The 16,243-nt window shown below is 42.9% G+C and overlaps 1 protein-coding gene across 25 annotated transcripts in view; it reads left to right on the forward strand.

Moving 5' to 3' along the window:
• Positions 1–16,243, forward strand: part of rims2a (regulating synaptic membrane exocytosis 2a) — a 152,212-nt gene that overhangs the window by 98,087 nt on the left and 37,882 nt on the right. For 17 of the 25 annotated variants that reach the window (XM_042221887.1, XM_042221874.1, XM_042221871.1 and 14 more), the window contains 6 exons: positions 1,514–1,652; positions 3,460–3,525; positions 4,262–4,378; positions 6,794–6,979; positions 8,348–8,448; positions 8,770–8,802. In XM_042221887.1, coding sequence (XP_042077821.1) covers positions 1,514–1,652; positions 3,460–3,525; positions 4,262–4,378; positions 6,794–6,979; positions 8,348–8,448; positions 8,770–8,802 — 642 coding nt within the window. The remainder of the gene's footprint in view (positions 1–1,513; positions 1,653–3,459; positions 3,526–4,261; positions 4,379–6,793; positions 6,980–8,347; positions 8,449–8,769; positions 8,803–16,243) is intronic. The other 8 variants (XM_042221888.1, XM_042221875.1, XM_042221878.1 and 5 more) reach the window with 6 other exon arrangements.

The raw sequence follows: 16,243 nt of genomic DNA on the forward strand, positions 1-16,243 counted from the left end.
CACACACACACACACACACACACACACACACACACACACAGACATTCAGACCGGCCTGCCGATGATACCGCAGCTGAGGGAAATCCTCCTCCAGCCTCTTTAAAATTCTCATCAGCCCCTCACTGCCTCTCACAATGCCAGCCACCCCCACCCCCTCACTTCATCCACAGTGAAAGGAATACCCCTTCACTCAGCCCTGGTTGCTCCCTCCCCTTTGCTCGGGCTTCACTGCATCTCATCTGCGGTTTTTGCCGTTATCTGCTTCCACAGTTCAAATGGGGAAGAAAACATTTTACTTTTGTTTTACAGAACATACAGTACACACAGTACAGCTACTATAGCTACTAGTAGCTACTGTAGAAGACAAATGGGCCTTACAACTGAACATTTTTAAGACTTTTTACATCTGTGCAGCATGTTTAATGTTTCTTTAACCCTCTGCTCTTTTGCCTCTTTCTGCACCATTGCAGCCAGTTCCTGTTAAAACCTATTAATTGTCAACAAAGAATCTCCTCTTTGCATCTGCAACATGTCAGGAGGAAGAATAGATTTAATTTGGCTCTGCATGGAAGTTGATTGCTGCGCTGCAGGAAGCTCACTAGTGGAGCATCTTTTTAAAGAAATGACAAATGTTTTCCTTTGAAAATTTTATTTACATCATAATGGAGTGAAGACATTGTGGATTGTGGTCATTTTTTTTTTCAAATGTTTGTAGCTTGTATTTGTTTATGTCAATAAACAAATGGTAGGCTTGGAGAATATGACAATTTACTCTATGGGTCATTTAGCCTGACACGTTTAAAGAAATCTATTTTATTCTATCTACGACACACAAAAGAAAATCTTATTAACATGCGACTCCTTTAAAGTGAAGGTCAACATTTCTTTCTTACCTTTCCATCTTTTCCAACTTGGAATCAGGCTTTTCTTTAACTCATTTTAAATCTTCTATACACTCTATTGAATATCAATCAACATTAATAGTTCTAAGCACTGACCTTAACCGTGGCTCTTAGCCATGTCTGATTATCGGTTAATGAACTCTTTCAAGTTCAATGGACTAATCAGTCTACCAGTGAAAATTCATTATAATCTTTCAGATTCTTTTGAAAGGCTATTTTCATGTTTAATGCACAGTGTTAAAACAGCAGATGACTTACACCTTTATGGAAACCCACTCCTCATTTTTTGTACGATAAAGACTCAGCATATCAAAATGAGTCTGTCACCTGTGCAGAATGGCTTTTAGCTTTGCAAAGTTTGACCAAGATTTGCTTTACTCCTCTTAGTTATTACAGACAGTGGTCAAACTAAGTCTGCAAAAGCAGCATTCATTATTGTTCATTAACCATATGTAGTTATTTAAATAACTCAAGTAAAAAGCAAGTAAAAAGCATACAAGTAGCATCTCTGGTGTTGTGAGGGAATAAAGGAATCGCTTAAATAACGCTGTACCCTCTCTCTCCTGCTCTCTCCACCCCCTGCTTCTCTTTATTCATTGTTGTTTTCACAGACTACCGGCCAAATGGCAGAGACTTCCAGAGCTCCACGTTGTCGGTCCCCGAGCAGGTCATGTCTTCTAACCACTGCTCTCGGTCAGCTGATATAAACAGGGTGCGGTCGCGCTCTCCCAGCGTTCCCCCACCCTCCAGGTAACCAGTTGCTCAATGCACCAAAGGCCCGACATGTATAGTTTTTGGTAGGTCTTTTGTACATCGTAGTGTTGTGCTTCCATGCTTTGGAATCGACAAAAAAATAGGATCACTAGTTTAGCTGAAACGCATGCTGTTTCAGGTTACTTTCAAATTCGCCACCTGTTTTGGTTGTAGCACCAAATGTTGCTATATTTACTTCAAAATAGCACCTCAACCTTCTGTGAGGCCATGTGCCTCTTGGACAGCAGGGGGCAGTATGTAGCATACATAAGGGGTGATCAGTCCACTTCTGTCACACGGCAGAAGTCTGGACCAAGCACTTGACCTTAGGCCTTCTCAGTACAGTTCCTCTGCTAGAGTGGAGCACCACAGTTTGTCTGACGACAGCTGCACACCTGACAGGTACACACACGCATACACTTCAGCTCACACTTGTGTGCAGCACTACTTATTTAAGCATGAATGTGTAAATGCTGACCAGCGCAAGACGAGTAAGTACACAGTGAGCTGTTTATGTATGCATACACCACAGCACAACGCCTTTTGCCTTAAACTCTTCTTCTTTGTCCGCACTTTCATCTTTAATGTGATGTAGTGGGGGGTTTTGTGTTGTTTTTTTATTCAGGGTCCTCCTGATACAGTAGTGTGGATTCTCCCCTACTTGTGTCCTCAATCTTCATCTACTCCTTATTTCCAAATAAGAAAGTGAGAATTAACGAGCGCAGGAAATACCCGATTAAAATCATCATTCTTAGAGTTAAAAATAGCATTGGCACAAGCTAAAATTCCACATGAGCACCAGCCTCGGATGAGACTACACTCCTGAAAGACAAGTGCACAAGTTTGAATCGAGAGACTGAAATTCTGCAGGAAACATTGGGAGCCAAAGAAATGTTGCCAGTGCTGAGCACATTATACAGGATTTGCATGTACTGTATTTCACTATCTTTATGGAAGAGGTGGTCAAGGGGAAGTGGTCAGTTATCCTCCATCAGCACTTATTTTCTGTGAGCTTTGGAAAATATTGCTCCAAGTGTCCAATTGTGGCCTTGGCACCGCCTGGTCGGAGCTATTCCCACCCCCAGCCCACCCTGCCCCCTTTCCAATTAACTTTATTTGATACTTCTGAAGCTGGAGCTAAATCAGTGTCAGAAGCAGAAAATGCACTTATCTAAATTGTCTGGGACGGTGCTCTGTTGAGTGTATTTCAGCTGCTTCAATTAACAGCTTGCAGTTATTTATTGAAAACAGTTGAAAATGTCACAGAGAATTTGGCATTCTCCCAGGTATCCTATAATATTGTAAAAAATGGCTTTCATAGCTTTCTGTGAGCCTTGCTGGTTTATTTTCTTAACACTTAATGTTTTCTGACTTTCTTGGGAAATGATGTATGTAAAAAAAATCTGTAGTTATTAAACGGTCTAAAGTAGTTTAATGGTCGAGCAGAGGGGACCGGTTTAGGGGTTCGGACAGTGCTTTTCTCTTCCGGCGTCTTCTGTGTACCATTTTTATCTGTCTGTGCACTAGAGGCGAGGAAGTCGTCTCCTCGCCGTGCGATTTCTCGGCTTTCTCTCACCTCTCATCTTCCTCACCAGTTTTTCCACCCTGAATCGTGTACATTAACCTCTCTCCTGTGAGCTTCTCTCTTTTACAACCCCCCCTCGGTTTCCTCCCCCTTCCGGCTGTCCGCCTGTATGATCTTTGTCTCCGATCTGCTGTCTTTCTCTCCTTTCCTCCTTCTCTTCTGTCTCTTCAACATCTCAGATCCATCTCTGTCTTCTCTCCTCCTTCCATGTGGTTGCAGCCATTTTCTCACCCTACCTCGAACCAGACATACTCAGCCTATTGATGACCCTCAGAAGGACCCCAGGTAGACTTTTACCAGAGCTTGCATGAAGCCCCACCTTTGCTACTTTAGTTACCAGCCAGCCAAACCCCCTCCCCAACTATGCACCAACCCACAAGCCTATTTTTTTATATATTTTATTTGTTGGGTTGTTTTTTGAGGAAAGCTTCCATTAGGGTGTTGAAGATATAGCACTGACACCGTGGCATGCTTTAAAAAGCCACATGGGTTTGTGGATTTGAGGTGTAAATCACTTCAGCTGACCTGTTCAATGTCAGTGCCGTGAGTGTTTTGTGTGTATGTGTATCAGTATACATTTCTTCTGCCAAAGATTAAATATATAAAGAACTGTTTACTTTCCCGTGGTGCATCATGTTGATTGGATAATAGCCATACATTTCATCCAGTATCAGCATTGCTCTCTCTCACCATCTCATTATCATATAAGCATTTAAATCTTCTAGAATAAATCATGTGCATGAATGCAGGCTTTGGAGAAGTTCAGTCTGTCTCTTGTCTTTTTACTAAAAGAGCGTCTGTTGGCCATACTGTTAAATAGATAAGTGTTTTGTGGTTGTGAAGTTTTGTCCAGCAGAGGTGGTTTCCCCTGCAGTCGTATGGGTACATTCAGCGCATCAGTGTACTTTTGTATTCAGTTTTGAGATCTGTATTCCAGCTTCTTTGTCATGTTGCCTCCCCCATGTGGTGAAACAAAATTTAAAAAATCGAGCGCTGACCAGCTGTGATATTTTCTCGGCAGCCGCAACCATCGTGTGTATCCGATCTGCCGCGAGGAAGCAGTCAGGTTACTGCGTTCCACTAGGATGACCCGTGCCTATTCAGAGGGCGCCTACTCCTCCGACTATGACTACGAGAGGTACTGACACGCGCTGCTGCGCCCGCCGTCTTGTGGTCTCCTGAAGTTGTTCTTCATCCGTCTTTAATTTATCCGTGATCGTACAGGTGATGACGGAAAATGATATCCTCCCTGATATCGGTTTTTGTTAAGGAGTCATCACGGCTCTGAGGTTGTGTGGCTGTACAGTTATGTTACACAACTGCCTCTGTACGATGAGGCTCAGAGCTATTTGTGTTGCTGATGTCGGCTGTGTAAGTGCTGGCTCGCACTTGACTGTTCCTTTGTTGATGTCATTGTGTACCCGTGCGCATTATGCAAACAGCCATATGTTGATCAGTGGTGTTTGTTATTATTGATGTTGTCTTTTTTTTTTTTTTTTTTAATTTAACATGCTATTGACAGTTGCACTTACAGTCATCCATAGAGTGGCCTTTTGACTTCTTCTATATGGTCTGAATGGATTGCTGGGCTGTTTCAAGCACCTATAGAAAGGCCTGCTGACACCCATCAATTCCCGACCCACGCTGGTGCACCATGCTTCAGTCTTTTGCCTACTGCCATCTGGCTTCCAGTCAGGAATAACGTGACATTTGTGCTACTTCTCTCCTCTCCAGGAGAAAAAAAAAACTGATGAGTCTTCTGAACTCAGCCCAAGAGCCCGACTGACTTTATAAAACTGTCACAAAGTTTCCCTAAGGCCTGGCTTGGCCCGACTTCAGGCTAAGCCTATAACCTAGATACCCATTAACAAGAGCTGTCCATCTATTTCTCTGTGTCTTTCCTTTTGTCTAAACTGACAGAGAAAGGAAAGTAGCCAACAGAGGACTACAGTTGATTCCCCTCCACTCTTCATATAGATAGTTTGTTTCTGTCTGCAGTCAGGCATAGTAAGACCTGAAAAGAAATGAGGGCACAATACAGACACAAAAGCCACTTGGATGAGGGAAAAAAAGAGTCTAGGAACAAAGAGCATTAGTGGAGTTGGAGCCTTTTGCCAGATGTTTTAGTTTTGGGTGATTTGCCTGCAGAAAAGGTTTTTCATGGTTCTGTAGTTTAAGTGCAACCCTCCAGAGTGCACTTAAAGCAGGACAAAGCCTGTACAGTATGCAGCATGTAGGAATGAATACAGCAACTTTCCCGAGCCAGGAAAACAAACATTCCTGTGAGAGCAGTTTGTGTGTTACAGTTGCGTCCACTGAATTACACATAATGTGATGCTTGAACAGACGTAACCTCACATCACTGAAAGATTCTTGGCCGTAGCATGTAATGAGAACGGGACCCGGTGATGATGAGAGTAAATGACTGTTGTATAGATTGTGTAAGGTCACTGACTGATGAGCCTTTATCAGGACATTTCCTCTACTGGACAATATTTCATACTTGAGAAGACTACAGACACTGAATGGCAATAACAAAATGGACTGATCTAATGAAATTATTTATAAAGTATTTGCTATCATTAGAACCCAGTTTGACTGAAGACGTTCCCACATATCTATAGTGTTTTCTTGCATTTTAGCAAACAGTGTGTGCAGCGGTTCATTTCAATACTATTTTGTTCTGTATGAAAGTACAAAAACTATAAAATATTATTACTCACGGTGTGTGAATCGAGACTGGTAACATACATACAAAGGTTAGCAAACAGCATGCTCTAAAATCCCCTCTGCTTCTCAAGACTGAGGTGCCTTTTTCACTTCACTGTTTTTAATATGTGAATTTATTTCTTGATCAATGAATTTCTGTACGAATTTTTTTTTCCTCTCTGTACCTCGTCAGTAATTTTCCCAGCTGAGAAACCTCACCTGTTTTTTTTCCCCTACAGCTCTTCAGATCATCTGAATCTGCCTTCATTGTCACTGTGCCAAAAGTTCTTTTGCCTGGGCATTTTTCAGAATATAACACACAAAATAATCCAAGTGCAGTCACTTTTCCCTCACATTCCCACTCTGGCTCAAACAGAATGCTCACCTATCACCTACAGAGAGACAGCACATAGTCCTTGTTCATTGCACACGTCTTGAGTACTTCACAGTTAAGTCACTGGTTCCACCAAGGACTGCAAAGCACACAGGAGCCACCTAGCACAGTCCATATTGTCTGCTCTTTAAATAAAGTAAATTAGCCTCATGTGGAGAGTCATAAACTATAATGTGTGTTTTAAGAGTTTAGGAATCATTTCATTTTGTCTTTATCTCTAGGTAGTTTTGATCACTACCTGCAAATCAGGCACACTTGACATAACACCCAATTAGCTTCTGACAAGTATCTATGCTATTGGTAGTAGATTGATTATACCAATTAAAAATACATGATTCCACATGATCCTTTGGAGTTTTGAGGGTGCAGAAAATTTCTTTGCCCTCCTTACTGTCCGTGCCCTGCTGGAGACACACTGAGTGCCTGCCTGTCTCTCAACAACCTCTGTAGGAGCCACGGAGCCATGGATAGACACGAGTATCACAGCAGGTCCCGCTCTGCAGACCAGCGGCCCACTATAGAGCGCCACACGTCCCGCTCACGCTCCACTGAACGCCCCCACGACTCTTCGCTCATGAGGTCCATGCCTTCTCTGCCATCTGGGAGGTCCGCCCCCCCCTCACCTGCCTTGACGAGGTGTGACCCAGATCAGAGATCAGAGCCAGCCAACGTGGCATAGAAGCAGACAGTACTTTTTAGTTGTACACTCATTTCCCAGAAGCATAGCTTCACTGGAGGGAGAAATTATTTCAACAGAAAATTTAAACATTAATAAGTATTTCAAGATTTGTTTGGGCGATTTTTTTTGTTATTTTTCTTAATAAAAAAACCCCTTACTCTCGAAAAGCACATTTGAAACATCAAGGCTAATATTCTGCTTTTAACAAGGGATGTGCAGCATGTACCGAGGTTTTACAACTAGGGTTCGTGTAGACAGCCTAGCTAAAAGTGCTGTACTCTCACACTGAGCTTTAAATCAACCTGTAAGAATATTTCTGCCTCCAGAGATGCTCTACATCTTCTAAATGTTTGTACAGCTAAAACCTTTACAGGCTTAAAGCCGTACAGAAGCTGTCCCATGAGCTCCCACCCACCCCGACCCTGACTAACTCCCAGAATAAACCAAAAATACCACATCACACTCACCTACCTCCCACCCTCCTAATCCCCCGCTTCCCCGCCTCACCTCACCTCAGCTCACCTCACTCCACCGACCTCCACCTGTCACACGCCACTTTCTGTTTTGTCTCCAAAAGCACCAGTGGATGTGCTGTATTTTCTTTACACATATCCCGGGCACGATGACCCTGACACCGTAGATAGCTTGCTGACTCCTTTTATTAAAAAGAAAAATTTTAATTTGGGACACACTGCTCATACGCTTGAGTGAGTATAGCAGTGATGGGCCGACATTTTACTTTGATTTCATTACTAACATCAACTGATGCCGTTTGTCCTCGGATGGCATTCTGTTTTTACTTTTTTTGTCCTCTTTCCTCTTCTTCTTTTGTTTTTGAGTTGGAAGCCTGCGGGGACAGTCTGAACGCATGGTCGCACTGGTCTGCTGTTTCTGCATTTCAACTCTTCTCTCCCGCAGCTTGATGAGTCGACTTTACATGCGATTCACTCCTGGCATCTTTTATTGCAGCTCAGCTCCCTACAGTCGATGTAGCCCTCCACTTCCATGCCATGTGCCAAAACATCACCGCTGTGTGCATTGGTTTTATATTGGAGATAAAGTCAACAGCGAGTTTTCTATCACTGATTGATTTCTGCTGTGTCTGGCAGTGACTAAATTACATGTGACCTTACATATATTGTAAATAATTGAATGACCCCAGCTAACTACATTAAATCACGTATTGGCTCTCCATTAAAGAACATAGTTTTACTTTTCATGTTGCTCGTCTCCGATCAAATGTACGCTTTTCTCTTCTTTGCAACACCTACATCGAGCTCCTACTTTATGTCTCATGCCATTGTCTGCTACTTTTTGTCATATAGGGCACATCCGCGTAGTGGGTCCGTCCAGACCAGTCCCACAAGTACCCCTATGTCCAGTAGACGGCAACTCCCACAGCTTCCACCCGCAGGCAAAGACAGAAGTAAGTCACCTGGATGTCTTTTTTAAATTTAAATTACACGGCTACTGTCTACCTAATTGAATTTATTTTGAGCATTCATATATTCAGTATTTTAAAGCGATAAAGTTACTATTTTATGACCCGAACTTGTGGGTCACAAGAAGAGCTTTTTGGTTTTGGTGTCACTGACCAAAGGGATAATTATTATTAGCCGGTGGAACGCTTCGGTAGAAGTTGTAGAAGTCTCAAAAGTACAAGGATTTTTCATTGCTTTATGGGTTTTCACTTTGGCCTTCCATCCATTAACATCTCTGCTCGGTTCCTTTTCCATTCCTCTCTCAGAAGATGGAGACGAAGGAACAGAGCCTCGTGAAGGTCTGTACCTGAATGTTCGGGTTTCGTCTTTCGGACTGGGAATTGCTGCTCGAGCTGCACCTCCCTCCGAAAGCCAAAACCCTGTCTGCAACAGGGCGGGTAGCTCGGTTCAGTGGAGGCTAAACTTGATCTGTGCATACTGAATCCTCCTCCTCCAACCCCCCCGTTGCAGTTGTGTTTAAACGTGCAGTTAGAATGTCCTGTGCCATCGTGGTGCCTTGATCCTACTGATCGTACCAGTGTTGTGTTGATTTGTAGCCTTGCTGTTCTTTTGCTTTGCGTTACACACCAGATATCATTACTAACTGTCTGCAAATAATTCGATTTTTAAAACATTTGGACTGCTGAGATACGTCACCGAAGCAAATATTATGCTATTTTGTGCTAAACTCCACAATTTTCACAATTACAGCAAAACCTGAATTTGTTCACATTGTACAGAGGCATGTGAAGTCCTTAGTGTTACTCAGCACTCCTCTGGCAAATTGTTGCGTGTTGTTGTAATGAACTGTGATATGAAGCACTGTGATGAAGGCAATGATTGTTTTCACGTGTCTTTAAATTGGATGCTGTAAAAGGGTTGTTCTAAGCTTTGTGGGGAACGACTGAGATAAATCTGGAGAGAAGAAGCTCGTGCAGTTCTGGTGAACGTGTCAAAGTATTCACACAACCCTTTTATCACTGTCAGAGTCCACAAGGGCCTTTCCCTGTCTTCTGTACAGCTGCCAGCCAGCCCCGCTCTCTCCCCTTTGCTCTCGCTCTCTCTCAGTCCCAGTCTTTTTTTGTATCTTTGCCATCTTTTTATCACTCAAAAGCTCTCTCTGTGTCTGGACCTCTCCATTGCTCCTTTGTGTCACCTTTATTTGTTCTTCCTCTTCATACCTGCCCCCAGCCTCGCTTACTCCTGTTTTTTTTTTTTCTTCCTTTTTTCTTTGACAGGCACTCTGCCTTTTCACATCTCTCTCCTTTCTCTCACTCTCTCCTTCTTTTGCTCTGTGTTTTAGTCTATTTCTTATAGGACAGCGGCACTGCACGGGCAGAGGGGAAGCATTGATCCGACCCTGCGCCGTGGTTCCCACAGAGCTGTGTGACACTTGGCTTATGCTGAGCAAATCTGATTGTGCTTTTGTGTGCGTGTGGACCTTTCTACACTGGATCCATATTATTGTATTATTCCTGGGAGAAGCTGGAATATTGATATAAGCCTAGTTGGCAGATACATTAACTGTCCTGTATGTGTGTATCTGTTTATGTGTGGCAACAGGGGAAGAGCCCGGGGCGCCTGAACCCCAAAACGATCATCCAGGTGTGTTTATCACTGAGAACACGCGGCGGGTTTTTACTCTTGTGTCATGGCAGATCTTTAAAAATGAAACACGGCGGATGTGAGCCTCTGCGTTTTAAGTGTGTGGAGTTTGCGTTTTGCTCGAGAGTGCTGTACAGTACACGCTGTTGTATAGTACATTCAAACCCAGGCTTGAATGAGCGGCAAGAGTGTTGGCAGAAACTGGAGTTCCCCACGGTTTCTACTTCCTACCTTCCCATCTGTTTACGTGGCACGCTTCTGTCCTTTGACTGTGTGGTGCTGTTACTCAACACTGTCACAGCTATAGTGCTGACTGGCACATCGGATATTCATGTAAGGTCTCTAAAAGGAAACTGTATTTTTAAACAGGGTTAATTAATGGTATCTTTGGATGGTAAGATGGTTGTATGTTGAGTTGTCAATATAACTGTACAACTGCATATAATAAAACTATGTTTTCTGATAATCACACACTGAGCAGAATAATTAACCAGTAGCTCACGGCATTTCTATGCAATAACGCTTGCTGTGCACATCAGATCTTGTGGTATATGTGCATATGTGTGCGTGCGTGCACACTTGTGTGGGCATATGTGCATCTGCGTCTGGGCCCAAGTGGAATGAGCTGTGATATTACAGTGACGTACGGTGTAAAGTTTCAGTGCTGCACCATTTCATGAACCTCCATCTGTCTCCCCACTAGCAGCAGGCAGTGAGGAAAAACCCCAAGGCCCACCGGTAAATGGGAGGAAAGGCAAGTCTTCCGAGCAGTGTGATGGTGTGATTTTGCTGTGTGGGCTCTCTTGGTCCTTCTGTGACATTAGTTAGCAGCAGCTGTGGTCCTTGATGATGAGCTGCTCTGAGTCGCACCAAAGTGTTTTATTCGCCCAAGTTTCATCTCTCACCCAAAAAGCATGGTCCGTTCCTTCTGACTTTATTTGCGTGATCAAACTAGAGACTTGTGTGTAGTGTAACTGATGTTAATGCATACAGAGTGCTGTGATTGGAAGTTTGGTTGGTCTGCCCTTCTCTGCCTCCAGCGTGGCCTCAGAGCTCTAATCTGCCCTCTTCTTTAATACTAATTAATTCTGCTCAGCTCCACCTCACAAAGACAGAGCTCTCCATTTCCATTGTGAAATTGCCAATCATTTCAATTAGACATGGATTATTGCGCTCTTGTGCACACAGTCTTTTCATGCACTCCATTAAGACTGGCAGTCTCTTACAAACATAACTGGTGCTTAGTGCAAAGAAAATTGTCCTTTTTTGCCAAAAACAGTAATACAAATGGCGTAATGGAGTAAAGGTGAATAGAGACATTTTTAGGATAGTGTTCCACATAAACAGCATTTCCTGCTGCCTGTGCATTACACTTTGCTGCAGTACTGCAGAGTGTAATGGTTTTTTTTTTAGTTTTTTTTTATTTGAGAGGCTGTTACCTCTGTTGGCCAGCAGATGGAGCAAAGTTCATAATGTTTGATAAGGAGCTGTCCTTGATTTCAGTGCTGAAGTAGTAAAGATGCCTTTTTCTTATCTGTTTGTTTGTTTGTTTTAATTTATGCTTGCAGCAGCTTTCTATTATTGGTACAGAGCATAATACACAAAATGCTCATTATGCAATGTATTAATAAATGAAGACATAGAAAGTATTTTATAGAGAAGAATAAACATTTGCGCAGGAAGGAGATCTCCTAATGGTGTCAAAATCAGTGTGTGTGTATATCTATGTGTATGTCTTGCTTTAGAGGTGACATGGGAGGACCAGCAGCGAGGGCTGAATGGCTCTCTGTCTGATGGTGGGACACAACCTTACCCTTCACTCACTGACACAGGTCGGTCGGTCTGATAGGGTACAAGTCTTTTTTACTCTCTCTCATATGAGTACATGAACAGTAATCAATGTATCTAACCAGACAAGTACCCGGTCAAAAAGAGAAAAGCGCATCAATCTTGCGTATAGGCCTCTTCATGCTTGTCTGATCAGCCCTGTACACAGCATGATGATTTCTACATACAAGCCTTTAAAAAAAGATTTAAAATTTGTCTTTTGAAATTCAACAAATATGTCTAAAGGTCTGAGTATCAAGCTTAACTGACTGAATATTTCAGGAACATTTCAAAGCTAAACTGAACCAGCTCAAAAACAGTCATTGCTTTACTTGTCATTTGTTTTATAGTATTTACTTCAGTTTGTAAGTTTAGTGAAGCTTGTAGCAATAAAATATTGCATAATAATAGTATCTACTATAGCTGTTTATTGCTCATGGACTCACTGAAAGTATTCTAATAGAATATGGTTTCTGTGAAGAATTGCTGACTTTGTCCTTGTGTGTCTGTTAAGGTTCTCAGTCATCCAGGTCATCGTAGTCAAAGGAGCTTGCAAAGAAAAGCGTCTGGACTTCTTTAAGTTACTTGAAGACATTTCACCTCTCATCCGAGAAGCTTCTTCAGTTCTAAGGTCAAATGGCGGAGAGTCCCAGATTTAAACTCCTAAACACAAACTTAACAATGTGGTGTATGCTGTACAGTGTAGCGAGGAATACCCAGACCTCTACATTGGAGAGACCAAACAGCCACTTCACAAGCGCATGGCACAACACAGAAGAGCCACCTCCACAGGACAAGACTCAGCAGTCCATCTGCATCTTAAGGATAAAGGACACTCTTTCGAGGATGCCAATGTTCACATTTTGGACAGAGAGGACAGATGGTTTGAAAGAGGAGTGAAAGAAGCCATCTATGTCCACTGTGAGCGACCATCTTTGAACAGAGGCGGGGTTTACGACACCAACTCTCTGCCATCTATAATCCAGTTTTGAGATCCCTTCCCAGACGCCTTAACGCCCACTCACATCCTGGGCCATCTGACCTCAGGAATTCGCATGATAAGGTGGGGCCAGGTTTCACAATGAGCTCACCCGAAACCCTGGCTGATTGGGACCCACACCCAGTTTCACACCTTGGCTCAGGCGATTAGAGGATCATCAGGGGGTCCTTTTGTCCCTCTGTGGGGGGATACTCCCACTAGGTTTAAATCTGGGACTCTCCACCATTTGACCTTAGAACTGAAGAAGCTTCTCGGATGAGAGGTGAAACGTCTTCAAGCAACTTAAAGAAGTCCAGACGCTTTTCTTTGCAAGCTCCTTTGACTCGTGACCTGAATGGACTCTTCAACTGGATTCTACTCAACAACAAACCACAACACACACACACACACACACACACACACACACACACACACACACACACACACCATATATATGTATTAGGGGTGCAACGAATACTCGTATCGATATTGAACCGTTCGATACAGTGCTTTCGGTTCGGTACGCATATGTATCGAACAATACAATTTTAAATTTATTTTATCAACTTTTCTTCTGACGATGCTGTCTGTGTTGAGCGCTCAGTGGATCTGCGTTCGACTACTCCGCCTAGGCTGCACTGTCGAGTGCAGATCCACTGAGCGCAGCGCAAGCTAGCAAGACAGAAGCTAAGCTCGTTGCAACATGGCAAATTGAACCTCCCCCACCCTCATTCAGATCTGGCGTTTGGAACTATTTTGGTTTTCATGTGAAGCATGACCCTGAAGGTAAGCGCGTCATGGACAAAAGTAAAACAGTATGTCGGATGTGCCACGCAATGCTCAATTACATTGGTGGGAACTAGTGCGTTAGCGCAGTTGCTCGTTAACGTGTTGACGCCGTCCAGCCCCACGCACGGGGCGATCCGCGGTAACTCGTTAACGGAGATTTGCCGCGTTATGGCGTTAATGTCATTTTAACGAGATTAACGCTGACAGCACTAGTGGGAACACAACGAATATGACTGCACATTTACGCCGACATCATCCTAGTGCAAAGACAAGTGGAAGCAGACAAAAACAACAAGCACGCATGCTACAAACTTTACCCGAGTCATTTAGACAGCCGTTAGCACATGATTCTCCTTATGGGGACCTGATATGTTTAATATGCTGCTGAGAATATAGCCCAGAAGAAGCGTATAGTATAGCTTTTATTTTGGAAAGAGCCATTTCTCTGTAATAAACTCTCTTTTCCAAAGATGAGTGATTTCTCGATCAGATAGATTTTTTTTTATTATTTGTTGTTTCAGCAACATTAAATTTAAAAACTGTACTTTTGAGTTAAAATATATATTTATAATTTTAATAAATGACAAATTAAAAAGGCATGAACATTTTTTTGTATCGAAAAAATATCGAACCGTGACACCAAAGTATCGAACCGAACCGTGAATTTTGTGTATCGTTGCACCCCTAATATATATATATATATATAATATATATATATATATATATGTCATAATTGCTGTGTGTGTGTGTGTGTGTGTGTGTGTGTGTTGTATAGACACACACGGACACACCTTTGATTTAACAGGAGGTGTGTCTTTGTCAGCCTCTGGATGGCATCCTTCTATTTTTCAGTCTCTTCTTGCTTGGTGTGGTATTGCAGTGCATCTTGGAGTTGATATTTTAAAACTATGAAAAAAACCCCACAAAAGATTGTTGTTTTGGGGTTTTTTTCTAGCGCCTTAAAAAATAGTGATACATTTTATAGATTTCTTACCCTTTATATTAATTTCTTTACTGATTTTTTTGTCAGCACTGTACAAATAACAGCGTTATTTAAATGACACCTGATGCTTGCCCATGGATGTATAGGAAGCATGAAATGTGTTCCTGAAATGTTCCCATGGTGACACGCCTTCACCTTCCTTTAAGTTAAGCCTCATTTATGTTAGTTTGTTATGCCGCTTGCTGGTACATTTTGACAACAGAACCAGATTTAGGATTGTGGATTAAAATAAAACATAAAACATCTGCTGTTCTGAGCTAAAAACCCAGTAGCTCTCTCAGTGCGTCTGCAGGATGCAGAGAGGCATGTCTTCAAAGCCTCTGCTTCCCACAGGCCAATCTGTGATGAACCCACAGCTAGCCTGGTCTTCAGTCAGTCTCTCTCACTTTCTCACTCCATCCATTTCTCATTTCTCTCCAACTCTGCATATTTTCTGTGTGTTTCCTGGAATGACTGACGAAGCTAAACCACACTGCTATTACTTCCATGAAAGCTAGCTAGGCAGATGCCTCACATTGTCTTTTAATTCATGTGACACCTCATTATTCAAGCTAAGTGAGTACTAATTGAGCTAAATGCAAATTCTCTGTATGTGTGTGTGTGGGAGGGGGGGGGTGTAGGACAATGAAGGCTCTCCTGGTCGTTACTGTTGATTTGTCAGGTTCAGCCCCTGGGATAGAGATCAGATGGGAGGGCTGGAGAGCAGAACAGGAGAAAAAAAAGGGGTCAGCATGACTCTAAGAGAGAAGGTTGGTAACAAACCGGACCCCGATGTTAAACCTGTGAACTGAGGTCGGGTCAGTCAATGAGCAGCTGTCTCGACGCGAGATCAAAACATGTGTGAACATGTCTTGGTAGCCGCAGAGGAAACAGAAGCACACTTCATCTCTGGAGTTAAACAGAATATTTCGGGGGCCCGAGTGGAAGAAAGGAAGAACATGAATAATACAGAGACAAGTGAAATATGCGTATGAATACAATGTGAATCTATCGGAATCAACAGAGATGCCTGGCAGCAGGCAGTCGAATGTTGATATTGTGTGACTTTTCAGAGAGATCTTGTGGCTGATGCTCGTGTGTGTGTGTGTGTGTGTGCGCGCGCGCCTAAGCGTACGCCTAAGCGTACACTTGCGTGTATTTAAACCTCTCGCACTCTACCCAGGTGATGTCTCTATTTTTTGTCAGTTTGAACGTTCTCTTGGTGAAACTGTGTGAGGTAGCCGTCTCTCTTTTGTGTGCTCGCTGCTCTGTGCTTTCAGTTTTTCTTTTCTTTTTTTTCCTCTTTTTTTCCCGTTCATGTTACTTTTCCAGACTGTTTCCTCACAGTTGCCCCATGCAGGTTCAAGTGACATCCACTTCTCCTTATATACCTCTTCCCCCTCCCCTCTCTCCTCCTCTTCCTCCTTTCCTCACCTGCCTGCAGAGAGGTCTCAAGTTTCTATCTGGTTTGGTACATTAACATCTCTTTCCTGTTTCAGCTCCTTTTTTCCCCTTTAAAGCACAGAACCTTTCCCCTTCCCTCTCTCTCTGACTTCTA

This window comes from Haplochromis burtoni, unplaced genomic scaffold (genome assembly GCF_018398535.1).
Source record: "Haplochromis burtoni strain Fernald_Lab_line unplaced genomic scaffold, NCSU_Asbu1 Contig_76, whole genome shotgun sequence".
Classification (NCBI taxonomy): domain Eukaryota; kingdom Metazoa; phylum Chordata; class Actinopteri; order Cichliformes; family Cichlidae; genus Haplochromis; species Haplochromis burtoni.